Genomic DNA, 26,995 nt, shown 5'->3' with positions numbered 1-26,995 from the left:
CCTGGAAGTTTGATAGTTTTTTTTAAAAAAAATATGTTTTTTATTTGTTCTCTCACTCTCTCTCTCTCTCTCTTTTATACCACATTGCAGATCTCGTCTTGCAGACTTTTTCACAAACTGCCAGCCTGAGTCACGGTCTGTTAGTAGCTGCCTGAAAGAAAACTATGCTGACTGCCTCCTTGCTTACTCAGGGCTTATTGGTAAGGCTTATTTTGGGGAAGGATCATTTTCTTAAATATTTAAAATATGCTTCCTTGTTTTATGTCAACAGGAGAAAAGAATAATGAGGAAAAACAAAATGCATGGATAACTTGGAGACTCCACAAAAGAATTTGCATTGGCTATACATGACTATTTTTAAAATGAAAGTCAATTTATTTCCCCAAATTATAATCTCATACATAAGGAGGCTAAGATTGAAATGAACATAGATAGGAAAAAGGATTCCATGGGATGGGAAAAGGTTCTATAGAAGGAAAGACACTACATAGGCACACTACTTGCAAGAATTGTTTTTTATTCAACATTAGTTCAGGGTATATTGTCGCCGCCTAGCAATTCATTACTTTGGAAGTGACTACTTCAATTCATTCACATAATCTAACAAGGGAATATCACATAACTAGATCTTCTTTGAAAAATTGGATGAATTGTTTTATAAAATATAGGCCTACCATTACCATTTTCTTCTGTAGCGTAGTTTTGTTCATAAAATAGAGCCAATGTTATCTTCCTCTCAAAGTCATAGAATACCCCATTGCTTTCTGGAACTGCCTTCTGCAAACCAGACGATATCCAGAGGCAGAGACTATAATTCCCATAATTCTGATGCTTGCCATGCTGACTAAAAATCCTGAGACCTGAGGTCCATACTTTGCAAGGGATTTATAATTAGGAAGACCACTTTAATGAATATGTCATGGAATTGCACAACAGGTGTCCTAATGAAGTTAGAGATCTTGTAGTTTTATATAAATAAATAAATATAATTTACATCTATATATACTACAAACAAGATAGTCAGGCAAACAGGAGCATCATCCAGTAAATCGAAGAGCATACAGGACATACAGAAGAAAAAAGTGGGACAAAAGGGAAAACTCCCCCCCCCCTGCTCACAACAACCAATCACAGAGCAGATTGTTCATGCAGGAGCCAGCAATCTCCATCCAATCAACTATAACAGTGTGTTTTGGCTAACTGCACAGCCCCACTGTTCCAGCTACTAAATTTAAATATATTAACAGAACACTTCTCATTAGCACAGCTTGCAAATACTCTTGGTGTGACTTGCCTTCATTTTAGGAGTTTCACCATCCATCAGAAGCTCACAGTGTAATGGGTCAACAACAACGGTGTTCTCCTTGTAACATTGGTTGTGTTATATGAAAAGCAACATTACAATGGCAGTGCACAGTAAAATATGCTCTTTTTTTGAGAGAGATATTAGTAGTATATAGGTCTTCAGAGCACTTAATTGTGCAGAGACAATTTCCTGCCATCTCATATGAGAGAGGGGCTGGCTGAAAGCAATTATAGATTGCTTAGTCTGCAAAAAAGCCAGGACAATTGGTATTTCCACTCATGGGGATGCCTGTATATATATTTGGCTGATACAGTAGTTATGATCTTCCCTAGTTTTTGTAAAGTCCAGTGGACAAACACAGACAGAGGCTTGGTTGCTCGAACTTAACTTTATTAACAAGAACACCAAACAAGAAACACCAATTATGGCAAGCAACAGAACGGAGCCTGACTCCTGACAGCCACTTAAATAGTAAGCTGTCAGATGCGAGAACCAATGAGCGAGCAGCGATTTCCCTCCACTTAAGCTGCTCGCATCAGAACCAATCAACATAGCCCGGCAACAGCCGCGGCCACGTAGAGTCATAACTATGGGAACTCAACAGTTTTCCTACTCAAACTAAGAGGATCAGGATTGGAAGGAGTGATGCCCAGTTACAGTTTTTCTCCTTTCTGTACATAAATAGGAAAAATGATCAGAGTACATATAACTAATATTAGCCTATATCTCTTTTTATATCAAGGTTTTGAATTTCCTTCAGTCAATTTGTATATAATTATTATTTCTTCTACTTTTTGAGTAAAGATAAATAAATGGGATAAGTAATAAATTACAAGTTTCTCACTTGGTTCTCAGTCTTTCTGCTTGTAAAACAAATTCTTTGATGCAAAAATCATTATTTTCCTCATTATTTCGCATATTGAACAGTTTGGCATATCTGTCATTTCCAGCAAAGGCAAAAGTCTTTTAAGTTTCATTTCTTACATGATATTTAGTTCTATAATACCATGACTGCTTCAGTGACTGTCTTTCGAAACAAGACCTTTGGTTTGATAAGAAATGTTTCATATATATGTATGTATGTATGTTTGTATGTGAATGAATGAATGAAATATGGTGAGCACATAATATAAAGGCTAGGTATTTGTTTTGTTTCAAGTTCAGATTTTGCACCTGTCATGAAACATTTCTTGTTGCTTCTGGAAGGTGAGAAAACAGCAAATCAGATTCTGATGAAATATGATCTGAGAAAAACATAAGTAAAATAAAATATGCTTGTTCAGAAGAATAGGCAGATAGCAGGACAATAGAAAATACAGTGAAAACTTCAGAGTAACTGATACTTCAGAAGCCAGAAGCCATCACATTTAAATAGCCACTGGAAGTATCTAAATATGCTCAATATAATGGCATTTCTGTTTTCTCAACCAAACAATATGTCTTTTTGCATTTTTTCCCCCTCCAGAACCAGTAGCTATCAAAGAAATGCTGTCACACCATTGAATGTTGTCTCCTTCTTGGACCAAAGTATTAATTTAGGAGAACGTGCAATGTATGATAGCTTTGAAGAATCTCATGAATGATTTTTATGGGGGCAAATGCAAACAGATGGCTTAGTTAGCTACAGATAAAATAGACTTTTGTACAAAGAACTAGGCATCTTAGACATCATTCAATGAAATGATTATAAATGCTAGCTGCTGGTAGGAAATAGGTTTAATACTATGGTTAGGTCAGAATAACAACTTCTGGCAAATAGTCCCAGATATGATAACTTTTCCTGGAAGTTTTCTTGAAACTGTTCTTCAATTTAGCGTTACAATAATTATAGTGTTTACAGAGATACACGTTCACGTATTTTCCTTTTTTATTTTCTGTAGTAACTTTATTAAAGTTTAAACAAGAAAAATAAAAGCTAACAGAAACTAAGAATTAGGAAAAGAAAGTGAAAAAGCAAAGAAAGAAAAAGAGAACAAAGCCAGAAGTGCACTTTCATTTTTCCATAGGCTAAGGTATTACACAAATGCTAGAAAGATCATTGCAAAAACATCCTTTGGTCTCAAGTTCAGTAGAAAGGATCCTGAGGAACCAACATAAGTGGATATATGATTCTGAAGGGAAAACACATTCTCCTTTCTTACTTATAACAAGGATGAAAACAAGAGTTTTTGCTTCGTCTACTCTCATTACACTGAGAAACTTGCAGACCACACAAAAAAATTGTTTAAAAATATAAGTCTTTCAATTGTGTTTTTGGCAAACCAGACCAGCCATCAGTGTAGAATACTAAGTTAAATTGATTATTGTAATGTTATATATTAACAGTTTGGTTGCATTGCAACTGGCATTTTTATCACAGAGTGTTTTTGCCTATGTTTTGTCAATGAGATGATTCTTTTCTGGAAGATGCCGTTTCAAAATACTTTCTATTTACTGAAATTACACATTCAAAAAGCTTATTATGGACTACAATTATTGTATTATGAAATTTAATATTATGTATTCCAGTTCAAATATTGGCAGTTATTCATGCCAAAATCGCCACAATTTGCTTGCATTTCTTTTTATCTTCAGTACTGTATTCTTTATCAGTCAATACACTCAGTTAGATTAACCATTGCTAACAAAACAAAGCTATACAGTCATATAAATGTTAAATGGCAAATTATCCATACACATTTTCCACAAATTAACCACAGTAAAACATTCCTTAATATTCTTCTAAATCAGAAGGGACCATGCTTCTTCTTTCCTCAGGAAAAGAGTTCTGGACTGATGGATTATCCCAAAAAAGTCCCTTTCTGAAAACCATATGACTAAATATCCTTGCCCCTTGTCACCAAAGAATAGTTGATAGAAGCCAGTGACCATCACCTTTCAAATTAAGCAAAACATATGACATATGTTTAAGAACTATATTGGTTCCAGATGATAAATATCTAAGCCAGGGATGTTAATCTCAAGGCCTGGGGGCCGGATCTGGCCCATGGGTACTTACATCTGGCCCGCAGAGCTGCCCTGGAAACAGCAAAGGACCAGCCCGCAGTGCCTCTGCCAGTGAAAATGGGCTCCTCAGCTCTGTTTTTGACTGCAACCGTCCTGCAACCCTCTGCCAGTGGGACCCAAGCTCCATTTTCACTGGCAAAGGGTTAAAGGAGGCCATGGCAGCTGAAAACAGAGCTCACGAGCCCGTTTTCACTGGCAGAGGCACCGTGGGCCACCACAGGCTTTCCCGACAGGAGTGACGTCGACCTGGCCATGCCTACTCCAGCTCCCTGAGGTCAAAAACAACCCTGATGTGGCCCTCATTGAAATTGAGTTTGACAGCCCTGATCTAGGCTCTAGAAAAAAAGATTGTGGTCCCACAAGACAACTGTCTGTTCAACTTATTATCACTTGGCCACATTATAAGCTAATGAGAAAAAAAAAACAATATTATTTGATTTGGGAAATACTGCTACAAATTCCAGATTTAACAGAAGCTTTTTCTTTGATTCCTTATCCTTCCACACATGTCAACAAACTGTGACCCATTGCTGCTTATTAGCTAACCTTGTGGGCAAATGTGTATGTCAACTGGATTACATATATAGTTGTTTATTTATTGGGCTGCCCATCCCAAATTCATGACCCTGGGTAGGATAACAATCTTAAAATAAAATATAAAAACAAGAAAACAGCATGCAAAGAGAGAGCAGCTGAGGTAAAAAAACAAACTCGTTCCTCTCAAATCAACATGACCAATGTACAGGCTCAGCCATACTTCCTGACTCCCAGGCCTTGTCACATATAATAATGATATATAGTATTGTAACCGTATAATGCTGTTAGTGTGGGATTGAGTATAACGCATCCCCCTTTGAAAAATTAAAATAGCTTCAACCAGGGTCATTTCTGTAAGCAGACTCTGGAAAAAGACATAGGTATTTCAACAATTTGAAAGGAAGTGCTTTCTACATGTTTTCATATGATGTGAATCATCTCTTGCAAACAATTTGCATAATGAGGAGGAGGAAGAACAGGAAATCTTCACCCTATCGTTTGTTTGTTTGTTTGTTTGTTTGTTTGTTTGTTTGTTTGTTTGTTTCATTTATTTATCTAATTTGTGTAACTGCCCATCTCACCAAATGTGACTCTGGATTGCATACAACAAAGATAAAAACAATGAATAAGTATGTAAAATCACTATCACTATTAATGGCTTATTAACTTTTACTAACTATAAAAAACAAACAAGGAAATAACAGATGAAAGTAGTGTGTCACATATTTAGTTAAATAATCACTGGCCCCTGTATGTGTGTGAACACTTAATTCTTTGTTCTGATGTACACTGTGATCTTCAAAATGGGTCATCTGAATTATTAGTTTGATCAAACTAATGTGTGGATTAAATTTGTGTGGATTAAGCAGCAATATTTCACTCTGTATTTTGTTCAACAGTGAATGATTTAACACATCCTGTTTGCTATATACCACGTGGGTTACAAAATCAATGTAGTGAGCTAGACCAGGTGTTCAAACACTTTGAAACTCCTCCAATTTTTTTCTTTTTAGGGATATGATTTTAAATAAACACACACACACACACACACACACACACACACACACACAGAGAGAGAGAGAGAGAGAGAGACAGAGACAGAGACAGAGACAGAGACAGAGACAGAGACAGAGACAGAGACAGAGACAGAGAGTTTATTCTTACATTAATGGTTCTAGTCTGATTTATTTAATACCCCTTTGCATCTCCCATGCGAAGCATTTTCTATACTAGCTCTCTTTTGTTGTATTCATCAACTTCATTCTGTGTTTTTATTTGGAATATATTTATTTCTGATGATATAAATTGTGCCCTAGATACAATATTTAACTGTTATTGTTTCACTCATTTGAATGGGAGAACTTTATTAGCCTCTTTATTCCTGATTGTGGTATGCATGTGATATAAGGGTTATTCTTCAATTTATCTTTCCTATTTATCTTTCATCAAGCTTTGATTAATAGGACTTGTAATAGTTGTTTGTTTGTCTGCATTCTTCCACCTGCAATTCATTAATTCAAAGCTCTGTTACTGAAGTTTGCCATGCTTCTGTAGACAGTAGGCAGTTATCATCACTAGAGTTGTTTGTCAGAATTGGCAAATGGATCCAGAGAGTAGGTTAGCCATTTTATTCAAAAGAGCAATTCAAGATCATGAAATTGGTGAGTATGCCCTTTTGTACATACATCTGATTCCCATTCATACTATGGCAACTATTAATTAAGTTTTTTAGCTATTTTGTGAAATACCAGATCAGGGTTAACTTGTAAGATCTTAGCCAGGGCTTCAGAGCAAACTTGTCTCAAGTCCTGTCTCTCCTCCTCTCGAATTCCCCGAAGCCGTATGGCAAATTCCATCGCCCGGAATTGTATCATGACAATCTCATCTTCAATTCTCTGCATTTTATTATCAGCTTCTTCAATTTTATAGTCATTATCTTTCATCCTAACATTAACTTCTAATTTGAGTTCTTCAACTTTAAAATCAACTTTCCCAATAAAATTTGCCAGGCCAGACGCCACTTCTGATATTTTTTTGGTCACCATATTTTGATTCTGCTTCACCATATCTTTAACTTCATTAATTTCCTGCAGAAATTCCTCATGTGATTTTTGAAGTTTATGATCTATTTCCTGTTGAGATTCTTGAAATTTTTCATCCAAAGTTTTAGAAATAAAGTCTTTTAAATCTCCCACATCAATTTCTTTTTTCTGAGTTTGTAACTGTTGAGCAGGGGGAAGTTGCGTTTGGTGTTTATGTGTGGGGGATCCCCCCCCTGATGCCTTCCCTTCCTGCTTCTTTGAAGCCATTGTGCCACGTAAGCTAATTTTTCTAAAGAGGGAAGTTCTTTTTCCTTTCCCTCTTCCACAAAAGCTTCTAAAAAAGTCCCCCAGATTTAATCAAGTGAAGCTGAAGTAAAACAAAGTCAAATTTTAGAAAAAGAAATTTTTTCTTTAGATAGAGCAACTTTGTAGCAGCTTTATAACTTTGTAACAAAGCAGGAAGGCTTCACAAATCCACTTTCATTAGCTCGTTAACTCAAATGCTGGGCGCCATTTTTTTTCAAATCACTTTCACTCACTCACTTTCTCTTTTAAATTAGAAAGTCAACAAAGCACTGATACTTGCAGTTTTCAAGTTTCTGGATTCAAGTTGATATTTCCGTTGTTTGTTAAAATTAGTTCCTTTCGCTTTAAGAGTTTGCTGCTGCCGGCTTGTTCTGCTAATTAGCAGAAACGTCCCACGCCGCCCGGAGTTTCAGCAGGTTGGAAGGGAGCCACACCTGTTTCCTCCCCAGAAACAGTTCCCTGGGGGGTTACAGGGGCTCAACCTGTACCCTGCTATCTCTTCTCCTTCAATCTTCAAGATTTTGGAGTTTTCGAGCCGCTCCTCGATCGCGGGGCGGCTCTACAGGCGGCGGGGCTGGCGGTCTTTGAAGAAACACCGCCGTCGCCGAGGCTCGCAAACCGGAAGTCCCTGATCTGGTATTTCACAAAATAGATAAAATTTACAGAGTGAACTCTTGGGTGGCCAGACAAAGACAACTGCCTAGAGATGTGGTCATATATTTTACTGAGAGAGAAATTAGAAATGAAATCCTCCAAAAATCTTTTCACACCTCTGTACAAGTGGGGGGCTCACGACTTGTAATTTTTAAAGAATTACCTCCTAAAATGCTGAAAGCTAGAAAAGAATTTGGTTTTCTTGTTAAGGAATTGAAAGACTTACAGATACCCTTCCGGTGGGATGCGCCAGCTGGGATAATTTTTAGATATAAGGGAGAAGGATATCGATTGAATACTGTGGAGAAGGCACAACATTTTTATAGTACTATTCTTAAGGAAAGAACACCATCTCCACGTACATCTACAGTTTTGGAGATTAAGGAGAGTGAAGAGAGGCAATTGGAAGAACAGCCTAAGCAGGAATTAGAAAATGTGCAAGGTGCAGAAGGAGGTTTTCTGAGTGAGCCCTTGCTGGATTCTTCTCCAATTTTGGATTTGATTCAGTTGACTGAAGTTAAAGATCAACGTATAACTAGAGCTCAATCCAAATTACTTAAACAAAAACAACAACAACAACAGGAAAGACAAGACAAGAAGGCAGCAAAGAGTACCCCACAAGAGAGTGGAGCTATGGGAGGAGCAAGATCGAAGCTCTTGGATGAACTTCAAATATTTTGCTCTGCGCTCCAGAAACAGGCCGATGACCCTTAAGTGTTTATCTTGGAATGTTAATGGGTTGAATTCAGCACAGAAAAGGAAGAAACTATTTACATATTTGAAACAATTTAATAATGATATAATATGTTTACAAGAAACGCATATTACAACTCAAGATCAGAAATATCTGATAAATTCAAAATTAGGAGTACATTATATATCTTCAACTTCGCAGAAAAAGAATGGTGTGGTTATTTATGTAAATAAAAAATTAACAGCAAAAGTTATAGAAGTAGATCAAGATGGTAGGTTTGTAGCAATTGAATTGCTTACAGCAAATGGTCAAATTCTTTTGATTGGAATTTATGCTCCCAACCAACAACAGGATTGTTTTTACAAGATGTTACATACTAAAATAGTGCAATGGGACTATAGATCTATTTTATTTATGGGAGATTGGAATGGAGTAATTGATTCTAAATTAGACAAAAAGAGCTTGGCAAAGTCTAGAATTAGACTACCGCAGACCTTTTTTGATTTGAAAGAAGATATGGAACTAAAAGATGTTTGGAGAATACATAATCCAAATGAATTGGATTATACTTTCTTTTCCGATAGACATAGATCCTTTTCTAGGATTGATTTTATCCTGTTGTCAAATGATCTACTTATTAAGACAAAAAGAACAAAGATTTTTCCAAGAACTTTGACTGACCATAGCCCTGTATGGATAGAAATTGAGATGGATAAGGTTGAGAGACGTTCTTGGAGATTAAATGAGAATTTGTTTAGATATGAAAAAAATACAATAGAACTTAAAAAGCATTTGAAAGAATTTTTTGAGATAAATTTGAATAAAGGTACCCCAATTGAAATTGTTTGGGACGCTAGTAAAGCTTATATGAGAGGGGTACTTATCTACATGAATTCTAAACATAGACTGTTCCGACAAAAGAAAAGATCTGAGTTGGAAATGGAAATAAAGAATAAGGAACAATTACTTATTAAAAACCCAACAGATGAAAGAATACGAAGTGCTATAAAACTTTTGAAAGACCAATTTCAAATGCTTATGGCGGAACAAGTTGCAACAAGTTTACAATACGCGAAGCATAATACATTTTGCAATGCCAATAAACCGGGCAGATGGTTGGCTTACACACTGAGGAAAAAACAAAGTATACGGACTATTGATAGTATTAACATTGGAGGGAAAGAAATTTTTCAACAAAAATTAATTAAAGAAGCTTTTGTGGATTATTATACTAAATTATATGCCAAAGAAGAGGTGCAGAATGGACTTATAGAAAAATATTTAAAGGATAAGAGAGTTACAAAAATTACTGATCAACAAAAGGAAAGAATGAATTATCCTATAACAGAGGAGGAGATAATAGCAGCAATTAAGCAGCTAAAAACAGCCAAAGCTCCTGGCACGGATGGTTTGACTGCAGTGTATTACAAAACTTTACAAGCTGAAATGGTGGAACAACTTAGAGATTTATTTTGCAATATTCAACAAGGGGGTAAAATACCCCCATCTTGGACAACTGCTTATATATCTCTGATACCAAAGGAACAAGTTGGTCCTAAAAAACCAGAGAACTACAGACCAATATCTCTTTTGAACACAGACTATAAAATTTATGCGAAGGTATTAGCCAACAGGTTGATGCCAGTAATCCAAAAAGTAATTCATGAGGACCAAGCGGGATTTATTGAGGGCAGATATATGAAGGATAATGTAAGGCAAGTAATAGACTTATTGGAATATCTTGATAAGAATAAACAGATTTCTGCAGTGCTGGTTTTTTTGGATGCGGAGAAAGCCTTTGATAGAGTGGATTGGAACTTTCTACTAAAGACTTTAAAAAAGATGGGCTTTGGGGACCAATTTATACAGTCGATTTCAGCAATTTATCAAGAGCAAAAAGCACAGATTATTATTAATGGAAGTTTGACAACAGAGTTTAAAATTGAAAAAGGAACAAGACAGGGATGTCCGTTGTCCCCACTTTTATTTATATTAACATTGGAAGTCTTGCTAAATACAATACGGGACTCAAAAATTTTGAAAGGTATAGTGATAAGGCAAGAGGATTATAGAATAAAGGCATTTGCAGATGATCTGGTTGTTACCCTATCACAACCAATGGAATCAATAATCCTGATGAACGACATTATACAAGACTATGGTAGAGTTTCAGGTTTTAAACTGAACTCAAAAAAGACTAAAATGATAGTTAAGAATATGACACAAGATCGTAAACACGAGCTTGAAAGGAGGGCAGGTTTTGAAATTGTACCTAAGGTAAAATATCTTGGAATTCAGGTTGCAGAATCAAATATGAAATTGTTTCAAAATAATTATGAGGTGTTGTGGCGAGAGGTTCAGAAAGACATGGAGACTTGGAAAAAGCTGCAACTGTCTTTACTTGGAAGAATAGCAGCAGTTAAGATGAATATTTTGCCAAGATTTCTGTTTTTGTTCCAAATGATTCCGGTGCTTAAAAGTGATAAACAACTGAAAGTCTGGCAGTCTGGTGTGAATAAGTTTGTCTGGAACGAGAAAAAGCCGAGAGTGAAATTGAAAATTATGCAAGATGTTCCAGAAAGAGGAGGCCTTAAACTCCCAAACCTACAGTTATATTATGATGCAGCAGCTTTAACTTTAACAAGTGACTGGTTTGGAAATAAAAAGGCTGGAATATTGAATGCAGAAAGTTTTGATCTTGAATTTGGATGGCATGCTTACTTATTCTATGAAAATAAAGTGGATAAAGTATTTAAAAGTCATATACTTAGAGACTCCCTGATGAAAGTTTGGAAGAAGCACCGACTCAAATGGGATTATAAAATACCGCTATGGCTGGATCTTGGTCATACCTTGTGGAATACAAATATAATGTCACTCGGGGGGTTTTTATATAAAGAGGTTCTTTTTACAGATGCGGGCAGATGGCAGCTGAAGACATTGCAGACACTGTTGGACGAAGGGATTAATTTAACCTGGTTACAATATAATCAATTACAAATGAGATGGAAAGAGGACCAAAAAACTGGTATTATGTTGCATGAGGAAGAATTGGTTAGACATATAAGAGAGAAAGGTCCAATGCATATTAAAAGGCTTTATAATGTTTTGTTAGAAAGAGATTCAGAAACGGAATTAGTTAAAGATTGTATGATTAAGTGGGCACAGAATTTTGAAGAACCAGTGATGCTGGAAACTTGGGAAAAAATTTGGGTTCAGAATGTTAAATTTACACAGTCGCAAAACCTGAGAGAAAATTTTTATAAAATGTTTTATAGATGGCATTTAGATCCTAAAAAGTTGTCATGTATGTACCCTAATGTTCAGCCAAAATGTTGGAGATGCGAATGTTTGGATGCTACGTATTATCATGTATGGTGGACCTGTAGGAAAGTTAAGGCTTTTTGGATAAAAATTTGGTGGGTCATGCAGAATGTTTTGAAGAAAAAAATTCAATTTTCTCCACAATTGTTTTTATTGGGTATAGTTAAGGGTTTTACACGGGGTGAAATAAAACTAATATTGTATATGATAACAGCAGCAAGATTGTTGATAGGTAAATACTGGAAGAATGAAGCTTTGCCTACTATCGAGGAATGGACTTTGAAGATGGCCAGTTTTGCAGAGATGGCGAAGATTTCAGCGTATTTAAAAGATTGTTCACAAGAGACTTATGAATGGGAATGGAAAAGGTGGATAGAATATGTTCAGAACAAATACCAAACTAGAAAGTATCAAATAGCTTTTATTTGAAAATAATGTATTAGAAATATTTTAATGTAAAGAGACAAAGAGGAAAAATTATATAGGGGGAGGGATGGGTTCAGGTTTATTTATTAGTGTTATTAGTTATGAGTATGTAATAGGGAAGTCTGGGGGGGGAGGGTTAGGGAGGGTTAGGGAGGATGGGAAGTTTGGGGAGGGTGGTGGGGGGGTGAAAAAAGGGGTGAAAATGTAATTGTAAAACTTTTGCAATAAAAAAAAAAAAAGTTTTTTACATAATTTTCAGCCAAGAGTCCTAGTGAATTAAATTATGCCTGTTATAAACCAAGATAATAGGGAACATATTGCTAATAGTGGTCAGTAATTTTGTCCTGAAATATATTTTTGTTTTTTCAAGAACTCAGAAAATGTTGTGAAACACCGATTTTTTTCCTGTTTCCCAGTTTCACATTATATTTTTAATCTGAGTGTTTAACCATGCTACTAATACTACATGATTATTACTACTTCATCAGGGTTGCTGTTTAACTATGCTACTTTTTTCAAATATGAATGTGTGTCACGAATAACATATCTATAGCTAAACTATTCTGAAGAAAGTTATTTCTCTTTTAGACTATAATTTCCAGAATTCCAAGGCAACGTGGTCAACAGCTGGATGTTACAGTCTATCACATCTGGACTGCATAATGTTGGAGAAAGCTGCTTTGCTGTTGCTCCAAATTTTTGAAATATTCCAATATGTCCATATATTCTGGGTTAACTATATATTCTATATTTTAAAGGTGCAATTAAAGTACACTTTTCCCCCGTAGGGTTAAAAACAAGCACTTTTGTTAGTAATCATCAATATTTTAGATTCACAGGGTACTTTTTGTGATATTATAATTTTTATTTAAGATTACCTAGCCCTATTGGTTATTCTTCAAGACCACAAAATAAATAAAGCTGAATAATGCTTTCCGTTACATTAGTACTAAATGATAAGTCTTTTTACTGTAAGTTGTCGTTCTATACTTAAAATAGTACTTTAATATATGAAGAATAGCCAGTCTGAAGATTCAGATATTCTTCACTGATGGCATTAAAGCAGTTAGTGCTGGATTCATAGTGTCCTTCATAATCAATAATGCCATATTTACCGCATACACAGACACACACAACCACACACAGACACACACAGAAAAATACCTCCGAAGTTTTGAACTGAATATGACCAAAAGCTTGCTTATGCTTACACTGTAAACATACACTACTTCTGTCACTATACTATCCGTTCATACTTTTCTTCATTGTCTTGAACAATAAATAGATATAGCTTATCTGTTGGTAACAGATAAGCTATACAATTAAGAAAAAGAATACTAGGTTATTGAAAATCATATAGACAGCTCTCACTACTGGATTTCTATAGCCCAGCCTCAATATTTTATGCACTTATTGAAATAGAATGTCTTTTCTAGAATATTTTATTGTGTTCATATCTTTTGATACCATTCTAAATTAATTTATATATTTATATTTTCAATAGAGTATTCCTGAACAACTGTTTTTCCAGTACCTCTTTACTTTACTTCTTTACTGTCTCTTTATGCTACCATTATTATGTATGAATTATTATCTAAATAGTTATAACTTACCTAGCAATATCTACCTTTATAGAAATTTTAAATACTCAATTTCTTTGATGTTATGTATAATATTTGGTGGGGGGTGGGAGATTGTGTATAGCAACAGAGCATTCATAGAACCTGTATTTAAATATTTTGTTTTATATCTTTGAGTAGCCTTTTGGATTTATACAGTAAGGATTGACTGATTTAAAAAATGGTCACATAAACTGTTGTTTTTGATTTTTTTTTCAATAGGCACAGTTATGACACCAAATTATTTAAATTATAATAATCTCAGCGTTGCACCTTGGTGTGATTGCAGCAGCAGTGGCAATGACATAGAAGAATGTCTGAAATTTCTGAATTTCTTCCAGGATAATTCATGCCTTAGTGAGTACCTTTATGTTACCTTTATAACATGCCTTTATGTGCTATAAAATAATTTCAGGCCAACAGAGTCATGTACCCTAAAATTACAAATATGAGATCTATTTACACAGCAAAGATGCAAGAACTCAGGGTCATTATTCCAAGGAGGCAAATACTCTCTAAAGATTAAAAAAAATCTAAATCGTCCACAACATATTGTTGCTCTTCTTTTTGAACAACTTTGAATACTTAACCACAACCGTACCCCAAAATTGATGTATTTAGATATCATCTCAAATCTGCTTTTCCTGAACTTATTTTTTAAGCTGTTTCTGCATGATATTAGATGTGTGCATGCCATTGGTTAAGAAATACTGATAAGAGATTTCATGTATTTAGAAAGCCCATGCAAAAAAATTGATCCAGCCTGAATACCAAACAGGAAGATTTTAATATAGAATCTGTTTAAACATTTAATATAATATGTACATTTTAGTACAGCGTATTCTAAATGGTGATATGGTTTGACATTTGTTTCCCTGTTAAGTATGACATTATTAGGCTCTGCATTATCCTATTGTAGGAGAAGGAGTGGCAGAACCTGGAGGCGAAGTCAAAAGAGGAATCAGCCTAGTATCTCTACATAGCCAAGTCCAACCCTCCTTGAATCCCTTGCCTAGAGCAAAATAGTGCTAACCATTAGTTGAATATAGACATGAGCAATAAATCAGTTTCATTGAAACTTCACATGTAATTCTGGTCTTTTGTGCCTGACCCATATCTCTTTATGTACAATAGTAAAATATTTTCAATATAATTGAAATCATCACCTTCTTTCAGGTTTATGCACTCAGATCTTCTCCTCTGGCATAGCATTCCATTTGAATGTTTGGTTACTATTTCCAACCAGCTTTTATTTGGTGTCTTGTATAAAGTCACATGTAATCCTAACACATAATTTGCTTTAATGCAAGAGAAAAAAAAGCAGAGCCAGAGGGGGCAAAGTTAAGTGAGTCATCGCCGTAGAGTCATTATGTTTCCACAAATGGTCTAACTCCAACCCCTCTTCTGTTGACCATTATTTACCTCCAATTTAGCTTTGAACATTAGTTGAATTAAATTTTTGTGTATAGACTTGATCAATAAATCTTCTTGACTACGACTTAACATTCGGTCCTGATTTTTTGCACCTGACATTTAGATGGTTGTTTCTATTTTGGTCTGTTATATGACTCCATCTTTTTGTCTTGGAGTTATGAGCTAGAAAATCATTGTGGCTTGTTCAGCATACCATAATTTAAAGTATCGAAATTAGCTGTACTACCAAGGCTCCTAAGGTACTACCAAGGCTTCTATTCTGTATAATGAAAGAAACTATTTGACAGTGGTGATGAACTGTCCAACATTTTGCACATTACAAGGTTTCTTTGTACCTATGCTAGAGCGGAGAATACTCATGAACTTAAATTTGCTATATGTAATGCTAGACTATACTTTAAAACTCAGCTATTAATTCCAGGATGGGGAAAAAATATTACCCAGAAGCCATGGCCTTGAGTTGTGCATTTGAGAACTTCATCAAATGTAAAAAGCTAATTGAGTGGTAGAATCATGGTTTAGGAATTTTCCATCTAAATTTGGTTAAATATCTATTTTTCTAATAAAAAAAAATAGTCCGTAGATTTTGAGAAGCTTCAGTTCCCATTGAACATTCTTAATTGCTTTAATATCTTGAAACTCAATTACCATTGCATAATTTTGAAAAGAAATACTCCTTTTCTATTGTTCTTTTGCTTTTAGAATAAAAATGTTAATGAAGATAAAGCAAGGACATTAGAGGACAGTGTGAGGAAAAATTATATCTAACCTGGCAGAGACTTTTTCTTAGGAAGAAATTAAAGGTGTCCCTGCCTTAATAGCATTTCACTGAAGGGGATTAATGTTCCATTGCCTTTTTTTGTTAATGGAATGACTTTTGTAAACCTTTATTTTAAATAAAAGATACAATTATCTTTAATATACAGAATGCCTTGTTCATACATAAAGTAGAGCTACACTTTTTTGAAATAATAGTTGAAAGATCATATTAGTCTGGTTCATGTAATAGAAAATCAACCCAAATGAATTCACTCATAACAGTGCAAAATATGAGAACCCAAAATATGACTCAGTTAATATGTGAAAAGGATGTATTGTATTAAAAAAACATGCAGTTGTGTTTGTATATTTGAGGTAGTTTGGGTTTTTTAATTGGGAATCAATAACCAAAGACAGGTGTGCATTTTTGATACATAAATCCTTGCTCCAAAAGATTTACTCTTCTTTATCAGAAATGTTCATTGAATTAGGCCAACAGCCACTTTCCTTCTGTTGTAAATGTGGGCCAAATAACAGATTCAGAATTATCATAAGGATACAGGCAACTAGTTCAGAATCTCGGTAGAGATATTACATGTAAGACAGCAAGTGTCTAGGCAGAGATGCTTAAAAAGTGAATCATTCTCTGCACACTGAAACTTGAAGACTCAAAATATTAATTCTAATTTAGTGTCCTCACTGACGTGTTACTAATCTGATAGGAAGATGAGGTTTTTTCTTTCCAAATAATTTCCTATGAGTTAGAGGAATATAAATCATCTTATATTCTGAGAATAGAAGACACTTTGAAAACAAATGAATGGCTGAAGATGCAAATATTTGCAAATAGCATTGTGAGAATGTGCAAAATTTGCACTGTGCAAAAAAATAGTGCAAATAGCATGTTGAACTAGCATGTTCTAAAGATCAGCCTGAAGATTAGCCTTGTTTGAGAGGGACTATTTGCATCCTAAACTGAACTTTTTTTTGAATCCTTAATTTATCCTTTCCTTCCCTGTTCAGATAACTTTCCTTCATCTATCCACCTAGTTTTTTTCTTTACCAAAATACTTTTCTCTTGTTTTCACTTCATTCATCCTCTCTCCTGTACCTTTTCTTTGTGTATGAAAGAAAAAAGCAAACATTTCTGAATTTAAATATGAAAGGTTTGTAAGTGAAACAGAATAATGTTAGTATGAGCTGATAGAAGATCTATTGATTATAGAAAGAAGCACAATTCTTAAGTATTGGATATTCAGTCAGTTGATTAAAAAGGAGAGACATATATAGAAACACACAAATATGCACATATATGTCATTTTTTATCAATTAAATCCTAGCAGTTCTTCCTTCCAAACGTGTGTGTGTGTGTGTGTGTGTGTGTGTGTGTATGCATGTATGTATGTAAACACACAGACATACAATTTTGTCATATCCACACATTTTGGGGGAAGGTGAAACTGCTAGGATTTATTTCAACTGGAGTTAGTAAGCTTAGGTAGTATCTTGTACAGGATTTTTCTTCTGTGCTTATGTTCTTTTTAATCTACTTCTTATTCAGAAAAGACTCTTAAATTCAGAATTTTTCACCCGTTCATATAAATACAATAGTTATCTGTGTACTAGTGTTTTACCCCTTCCTCTCTTTTTTTTTGAGATTTAGAATCTCTTTCAAATATGCTTTAGTCCCCAAAAGAGAACACTTCTCCCCATGCTAAAAAGATGTAGTTGCATTTTAAATAGAAGGATATTTAAACATGCATAGGGTAAAGCCTTTAGAATTTGCTCAATAGTATTTGAGTAATGCCATGCTAGTTTATTTGTTCAGGTTAACTATCTGTAAACCCACTGTTATCATTTTTTAATTTTTCCTGGCTTCATTTTCATCTTTTGTGCAAGACATTAAAACTTTTAAATTTTTCCTGGCTTCATTTTCTCACTAACTGTCTGAACCTGAAGTCTATTTTCTACTTTTATTAGAATTTTTTGAAAAAGTTAAAATGAAGGTAATCTTTTCAAGGTAAGCAAAAGTAAAATGATTTATAATAAGCGTTAGATACTGTGGAAGGAATGTGTTAATAGCTACCATACTCAGGTCTCCAGTGAAATTGTTTTTATTTCTTATACAATGAGTTTCAAATAAGAAATCTCCAAATCCATGCTGAATCCCCAAAGACATGATTAAAATCTGTTTTTCTATTCATTTGTATTTATTTTTTAAAAGAAACACCAATTTATTCTTGTCATAATTGCAGTATTTAATCCCATGAAAAACTACACCTTTCAAGTTTTACATGTTCAATATTGTGGCTGAACATATATTTCCAGCTAATTATGCACATTTTGTTTGAAGACTTGAAAGGGGGGAAAAGAAAAATAACCAGTCAATTAATTAATTTAATGAATTTCCTATAAATAAATCAGCAAATTTGTCGCTAATATTTTAACTCATGAATTTACACTACATCATTGAACTGGTGAGTTTGTTTTCTTGTAAAATACCTGGAATATTTTTTTATGATACTATTACTCACTACAGATTTGCAACATCCAAAACTTGCATTCATAACCTGTATTAGTATGAACTTGTTTATATCATAGAGTTAATAGCATTGGGTACTTTTACTCTATTAATTAAGATAGTTGACTCAACCTTCCATCCTTTATATTAGTTGTTTCATCCTTCCAAGGTTGGTAAAATGAGGACCCAAATTGTTGGGAGCAATATGCTGACTCTATAAACTGCTTAGAGAATGCCGTAAAGCATTGTGAAATGATGTCTAAATGCTATTGCTATTATATGATATGTATTATTTATTTTAAAAATGTCCTGTATTACTTTTATGGTTTTCCTACTTATTTTGCTAAGTGGGATTTTCTATCCCATAGTCTTGTCTCAGTAATACTATTGTTGCAAACAAACAGTTGAACACAACTATCACTTTCCACTTAGCTAAATGTCTATGGAGATTCTCAGTAATTCAGGTCATGGTTGCCCCAAAGGTGCTTTTTCAAGAGAGAACTGGACTTTATTGTTTTTCTTTAAAGACGTTTCACTTCTCATCCAAGAAGCTTCTTCAGCTCTGACTGGATAGTGGGGAATGGAAGGATTTATACTCCTTGCAGGCAGCTGGTCATGTGCATTCTTTTAAAGTGTTGTTGAGGCCACTTGGAAGTTTATCTGTGTCTTCCGGGTCACCTGAGTAGTGCAAATGCGTGTGGAGCCTTCTGCAGGATGTTTTCTGCCCTGTGTCCCTTCACTGTTGAACACAGGCACAGGTTGTTGGGGATGAGTCTGTGTTGTCTGCATCTTAAACTGAAGTGCAAATGGTTCCTGTAATATGCATTTTTTTCTGGAAATCCATTCACACTCCTGCACCATGCAGACCATTCCCCACTATCCAGTCAGAGCTGAAGAAGCTTCTTGGATGACAAGCGAAACGTCTTCAAAGAAAAACAAGAAAGTCCAGTTGCCTCTTGAAAAGGCACCTTTGGAACATTTACCACTTAGTTGTAAACAGGTCAGTTTACAAAGAGACAGGCATGACAATCAACTGCTTTATAACTTGACTCAGACACCATGAATTGTAGTCCTTTCATTCTTGTTAATCCAAAAGAGTTTTTCTCTTTTATTAGTTTTGTTTTTTAGAACTATTTCTGTTGGTTTTAATCCGTTGAGGGGGGAGGAGGTGACATGGAAAAAGGAAAAGTCTGCTATTTGCTTATTTAAGAAATTGCTGTGGATTTTTTTTTCTTTCTACAGAAAGTGCAATTCAGGCTTTTGGCAATGGTACAGATGTGAATGTGTGGCAACCGTTCCTACCTGTCCAAACCACCACAGCTTTAACTACAACAGCATACAGATCAAAGACCTATGACTCTGAGAATGCCAACAATGAAATACCTACTAATAATGATTTGCCAGCCTGTGCCAACATCAAGGTAAGAAATAACTGACAATTATTTAAAATCTGGGAGGGGGAGAGGATTGATGAAGTGCATGTGCTTGCTAAATGTTCATGTATATCAAAAAATCCAAGCTTCCTTTTCTCTGTCTCATGCCATCTAACAATATATTGTTGGAATGATGAATCCAAAAGATTATGTTAAGCCAGTTAGTTCTGATTTTATAATACTGGAATCAAGTCGTTCCATAGAGCAGGATGGGTCATTAACTGCAAGAAATTTAGAAACGAACTTGACAACTTCAATGGATGAGTTTCAGTCAGTGGCTGGATCATTAACTCATGTTATGTCATTGCTTTAGACATGATTCCTTTTAAAAGTCCCATAATTGAACCATATATAAGAGGGGTGTCAAACTGGCGGCCTGTGGACTAGATGTGTCACGTGCATGCCACATCCTACCACATCACGCATCACGCATGCCACATCACGTGATGGCAACGTGACGCCACAAGTTTGATACCCGTATTATATAGCATTAAACCATAAACAATTCATAATGGTAAGGGTCTACACATTGCACTGTGCTAAAAGAACCATAGTGTTTTATTGTTATGTGAGAATGATATCAATAATGCACAGTTCGGATCAATGGTACGTAGAAATTAAATGGTGGATTGTTAGCAAAATGGTGCAGAATATGGCCACGGGAGCAATTTTTGGCATCCCTGAGGTGGTGTATATAACACCTTTGGTGCATGAGGTCTGCTGGATGCCAGTTTGCTTCCAGGTCCAATTCAAAGTGTCAGTTACAAGATGTCGGTTACTACCTTTTAAGCCTACATGTTTTAGACCAGATTATCTGAGGAACTGCCTTGCCCACATCACATTGACCTATCCCACCCACCATGTCAGGCAGGGAAAGAATTTTGACCAGTGGAGTCTAGGAAGAGACCCTTCTCTGCTGTTGCCCCCCACCCTGTGAAACATCTTTCCTTAGAGATAGAATGACCTGGGTCTGCCAATTCCCATGGAAGTTGAAGAAAGGCATGTAATCCTAGGGACGTGCATTCTGAAGGTGTTCTGCAACCTTTTAATTTTCAACTTAGTTTTCTTTTTACTCTCCTGTCATTTTGCTGAACTTTATATATATCGTGTTTTATATGGTTTTGTGCTTTTTATCTGTATTCTGCACCCAGAATAACTTTGAATGTAAGAAGGGTGGTATCTAAATTTGATAATTAAACAAATAGAAATAAATAAAATCCAGCAGGGTAGAGTGCCAAATATATATGTAAGAAACCGTTATGATGCACATTCTCTTTTTCTGTTGATTGTCTTGATTCAAAATTTTAGAATGTAATTCTTGAAATCTGTTTTATTCTTCTCTGTAAAGCATGCTCACAAACTGATTAGAATGAGATGGCTATCTTGTCAGACTGACCTTGAAAGCATGTATAATCTAGGCAGAAACAAAAATGTTAAAATATGACATATAATTTATTTTTATTACTGTGAGATACTATTTTGAATAGAGAAACATTTTCTAGGTGAAATTGGCTGCTGTAAAACCAAGTGGAAAAATCACTGGTATTTTAAGGGCAAAGTAGCGATAAAAATTCTGTAAAACACAAGCTTGCTGACTGCATTATGTCAGCGAAAGCTGAAACTCAGAAGGATAAGTATAAATCTTTTCTACTAAGAAACCTTTACCCAATTTTCTAAATACTTTGATGTAATTTATTCTAAAAAGAGGAATAGTGGTTCTGCATTCTTAATGCGTCTTTTGGGAAGAGAAATAACTCTTTCAGATCGGTAATAGTGTCAGGAGTTAGTCATGAAAGTCTAGGCTTCTGCATTGATAGTGGGACAAATGAGGAACATGTTACTACTTCATTACACAAATACTGCAACTTGCATACTTACATCAATTGTCAGCTACAAGTAAATTAAGCTTGCATCTTGTCCACATATAATTTCATCATCGTAATGGTTTGTTGTGGATACCTTACAATGAAACAAAATATTTTTTCCAAGTGAATTGGGATACTTTGTTCAACTTAAAATGGCTAAAAATAGCTACACTGGGTTTAAATTGCACCTTAGTTATGTTATAGCCCCATTTCTTACAGTGGCTTGTGTTAGGACAAACCACTGCTATGGCTCCTTTTCTCTGTAGAATTGATCCTACTTAATAGTTTAAACATTTCCCAAGTTAAATGCGAAGAACTTGGAAAACCAGTTTTCTACAGAATGTCCTGCTATGTTGAAATGTAGGCAGAAGTTTCCTGGTTTCAAATGGAATGAACACACTGAGGAGGTGAAAGCTGAAAGTCTTTATTAAGCATAGTTTAATAGAATAACTTTAATTGCAAAATATAATGTAGATAGGAAGTATCTACTACAGACAAGGCAATAAAATAAACATGGCAACAGAAATGTGTAAGTGTAAATATAAGATGAAATTTAATATTCCTTTGGTAGATGGCAGTCCCTTTTCATCAAAAGCAGTAAAAGATGTTCTCCAGTTTAATCCAGCTGGTTTATAAGAAGTTTCCTCGATAAACTTACCATGAGGCTCACCTCATGTAAGTTTCTGAAAGCTTATATAATATCCTCCTGTGATTATTTATTCCTCTAATGGTGCATATTTATTGTTTATGCAGAGGAAACTATGGTGGCTTAGTGGTTAGAATGTAGTATTGTAGTATCTGCCCACTGCCAGGTATTCAATCCTGACTGATTAAGGTTGACTCAATCTTCCATCTTTCTGAGATCAATAAAATGAGGATCCAGATTGTTTGGGGCAATATGCTGACATTGTAAACTGCTTATAAGAGTGCTGTAAAGCACTGTGGGGCAGTATATAAGTATATTGCTATTGTTTCTCCTCCTCCTCCGATAACTTTTTATAGTACCAAGAGTTTTCATATGAGATAATATCAACTCCTAGATAATAGCAATAGCAATAGCACCTAGACTTACATACCACTTCACAGTGCTTTACAACCTGTCTAAGCAATTTTACAGAGTCAGTCTATTGTCTTTAACAATCTGGGTCCTCCTTTTACCAATCTTGGAAGGATGGAAGGCTGAGTCAACCTTGAGCCGGTGAGAATCGAACTGCCAAACTGCTGGCAATAGGCGGTCAACAGAATTAGCCTGCAATACTGCATTCTAACCACTGCATTACCATGGCTGTAACCACTGTGCCACTATAGCATGATACTCTCCCTGTTAGGTTATTGGCCCTCACAAAGCAGTTCTAAATGAAAGAAATAGGTTTCTTGAACTGAACTGCTTGAGAAATTGAAGGGGAGGTGGGTGACTGAGTGCTCAGCCTCGTAGGCCAAAGCATCTTCCACAGGAAAAATGGAATAAACCACCTAAATCTCCTTGCCATTTATTATCATCTATAGATAAACATTGTTCTTGTTAGGGTAACATTCGGAAATTCTCAAGCTATAAAAACAAATGAAAAGAATACCTCAAATACAAAACAGAACTGTCCTGTGTCTAAACATCCCTTCCTCTCTCCAGGTAATTCTGATCCTGACCATGTGAAAGCTACCAGATGTTGTCTGCCCTTGTAATGATTATCTGGATTTTTGCAGCCCAGATCTCTAAGCTCTACTGGGAGCTCTGGGCAGAATCAGAATTGCTGTGGGAGGGGGTATTTTGTATTAGTTCCTAGAGTAGCTTTATTCTACACTGACTGGGGAATTCTGGGAGTTGACATCCACACATGTTGGGGTTGAGAAACACAGCTGTAAGGCAATCAGGTGAACATTTTCCTTGCTTTTCTTCGTTCCCTCCCCACTCCATCAGCAATAATGTTCATAGAAGTGACAACTTTTTGACTTGTCTGTTCTCCCTTGATCATAGCAAATAAAACAACACAGATTATCCAGAACATTGTGCCCTTTGTTTCAGACTATACACAATTTGCTCCCCTGTTCCCACTTCAGCAAAATACCTCCATCCCTTGCTGTTTCCTCTTTAAGCTCACCCACTTACGAATTACAAATCCATGAAGCTTCCTCACACTTGCTGTGAACTGAACCTCAGAGCCCCTTATGAATTTAAGCCAAAATGTCTGAAGAAATCCTGCACATTGTTTGATAATAACAATACTAATAAAAACATGGCTTTATTATAGCTACTTATGATCTCTAACATTAGGCATAGTCTGAACTCCTGCAATTTTCAGCAAGGCTCATGATGGGAACTCAACGCTAAGTGCTTCACTGCCCACTGTGAAGGCCTCTTAAGGCCTCCCTTGGAAACTAATCCTTTGGCCTTCCCATTTTTACACGTATCCTTTTCTAAAGAAGCAAAAAGCTCTGAATTACCATGCCAGGTACTTATATGTGAGAAAGCTCATAGGTGTTTCCCATCACATATATTATTATTTAGGAATTGTGGCATGCAATCAATATCAGTTCTCTGCAGTGCTCCACAGTATTATTTCTCCCATAAATGGAGTCATAAAACTTGAAACTTCAAATAGCTGTGATCTATTCAAATATATGCTTCATGTACCTGACCACATACGTATAGAGGCCACCTCAAGTAGGATGCATTCTTTGCAGGCATAGTTGTTTTGCAGGTTAGCAATGTTCTGATTAAATAGCCAGACAGTAAAAAAAGATTGTTATGATACTTTTACTACATTTTGCCTTGCTAACTGCAGACAGGAGTGATTAAAAGAGATGGATTCTGTAAAAACCCTGATATGCATCTTCCTGTGTTTGCAGTGAAAGCATTAGAAGGATACACTGTCATTTCAATTTGTCTGTAGAATACTAGCCCTTGTAGACTCATGAGCATTTGACTTTCTAAAGAAGCTGAATGATCAAAGCTTTTTAAAAAAACTGCTACTCAGATACAAAAGCATTATTATTTGGCAAGCCTGCCTGAAATCCTAAGAAAAAGGGGCGAAATGAAGTCAATGATACATTAGGTAATGGACATGGTTGTCATATGTTTGGGTCCATTGTGCTCCACAAACATAGGACTTGCAAGTGTACATACTGCTCCCATTTGGTATTTTCTAAATTTGTTGGACTATGTCACTATCAGACCTCCGCTGCGAGTCTGCCCCGGATGGGAAAATAAAACGCTACCAACAGCTTCGAGTTGCTTCAGTCGTTTAATCCACCCGAACAGCCCCGTCATCGGCAAGTGAACATGAGCGTTAAGACATGCAAAGTCGGCGTTGGGAGCGTCTGCCTCCCAACGCCTTTTAAATCCTCACGCCGGCTTTACCAACGCCCTTCTGGGTACGGCCTCTGCAGCGCAGGCGTGGAACGTCTCCTCTTGCTTCGCGACGGATGCACAGGGCGTCAGAAGCCTGGATAGCCTACTCCGGCCGCTGGGTGACCACCCGCCTAGTTTTAATAAGCACCCACCACCACCGTGTGGACTTTATACCCGAACCACCCCCCCCCCCCCCACGATCTTCTCACTGCTGTAGGCTGACTGCCAGGATTTCCTGGTTGGTAGGGATCACTGTCGCCGCTACAACTTGCGGTGTCGAGAGAGCTCGACAGGCGGCTCCCCCTACCAAGGACGCTCCTGGAAAACATAAACAGACATGTTAGCATTGGGTCAAGGTGTTAGACCATATATTATGGTCTGGGTTTTTGTGGATAGCGTTTATGGAACAGCTTAAGCAGTCGGTTGGCTCTCACATGAATAGCACCAACCCAGGACGCCTCCTCGAAAGGATACCCTTTCCACTTGATTAGGTATTGTACTTTACCCCTATGAACTCGAGAATCCAGTATCTCCTCTATCTCGTAGTGATTCCCTTCTACTGGACCAGGCCTTGTCAGGTGTTCTCTAACCTTTTCTACCGGTTTCAGTAAGCTGCTATGGAACACAGGGTGAACCTTACCCAGTAGGGGGGGTAGTTATAATTCTACAGTTACTGGATTGATGACTTTAACAATAGGGAATGGTCCGAGGTACTTGGGGCCTAGTTTACGGCTAGGAGTTCGTAATTTCAGGTATTTTGTTGAGAGGTAGACTTGGTCTCCTATCGCAAATGGTTTATGGTCGGCTCTTTTCTTATCTGCTTGGTACTTATAGGAATCCATTGCTTTTTCTAAAGCTTCTTTTATTTGTGGCCATTGGTTTCTAATACAGGTGGCCCACATATCGGGGGAAACCTGTTCTTGACTTTGCATGTCTAGGTCAGGGATGGCAGAGAACTCTTTACCTGACACAACCCGAAAGAGGGTAGCACCTGTGCTGCTATGAACAGCATTATTGTAGGCTATTTCGGCAAATGGGAGGAATTCCGACCAGTTGGACTGTTGGTATGCTACATAACAATGTAGGTACCGTTCTATCATGGCATTAGCCCTCTCGGTGGCCCCGTTGGTGCTTGGATGAAAGCCCGAACTGAGGCCCTGTGACGATCCTATCATCCTTACAAAATCGCGCCAGAATTTTGCGGTAAATTGGACACCCCTATCTGAAATGATACGCCGAGGTGCCCCATGTATCTGGTATATATGCCAAACGAACATCCTTGCCAGCCTTTTAGCTGACGGTAACCCGTGGCACGGAATGAAATGTGCCTGCTTGGAAAAGAGGTCAATCACAGTCCATATCACCGTATTGCCGTTACTGTCCGGTAGGTCTACGATAAAATCCATGCCGATGTCATCCCAAGGCCGGGTAGGTTCTGCTACGGTTTGCAGGAGGCCGAAAGGCTTTCCTGGCCGAGGTTTCGCCATGGCACAGGTTTTACAGCTTTTTACATATTGTTCAACCTCCTTTCTCATGCGTGGCCACCAGAATTGGCGTCGTACTAAGTGTAACGTTTTCAAGAAGCCAAAGTGACCAGCTGTTTTGACTGTCGCAGCGACTCAGGGATATACAGTTTATCGTTCACCCAAGCAAAACCGTCCCGGTGTGTTATCATTGTTCCATGTTCTAACACCCATGGATCGGTAGCTAATTCCCGTTGCAG

General features: G+C 36.4%; 1 protein-coding gene across 1 annotated transcript in view; it reads left to right on the top strand.

The window, feature by feature from the left end:
• Positions 1-26,995, top strand: part of GFRA1 (GDNF family receptor alpha 1) — a 246,857-nt gene that overhangs the window by 189,701 nt on the left and 30,161 nt on the right. Inside the window, exons 5-7 of the mRNA XM_070944987.1 lie at positions 91-200; positions 14,137-14,271; positions 19,871-20,049. Of these exons, the coding sequence (XP_070801088.1) occupies positions 91-200; positions 14,137-14,271; positions 19,871-20,049 (424 nt within the window). The remainder of the gene's footprint in view (positions 1-90; positions 201-14,136; positions 14,272-19,870; positions 20,050-26,995) is intronic.

Source organism: Pituophis catenifer, unplaced genomic scaffold (genome assembly GCF_029215685.1).
Source record: "Pituophis catenifer annectens isolate HBS135680 unplaced genomic scaffold, rPitCat1.0.hap2 SCAF_6, whole genome shotgun sequence".
Taxonomy (NCBI): domain Eukaryota; kingdom Metazoa; phylum Chordata; class Lepidosauria; order Squamata; family Colubridae; genus Pituophis; species Pituophis catenifer.
The sequence above is the reverse complement of the archived record's forward strand: the minus strand, read 5'-3'. Positions and strand labels throughout refer to the sequence as shown.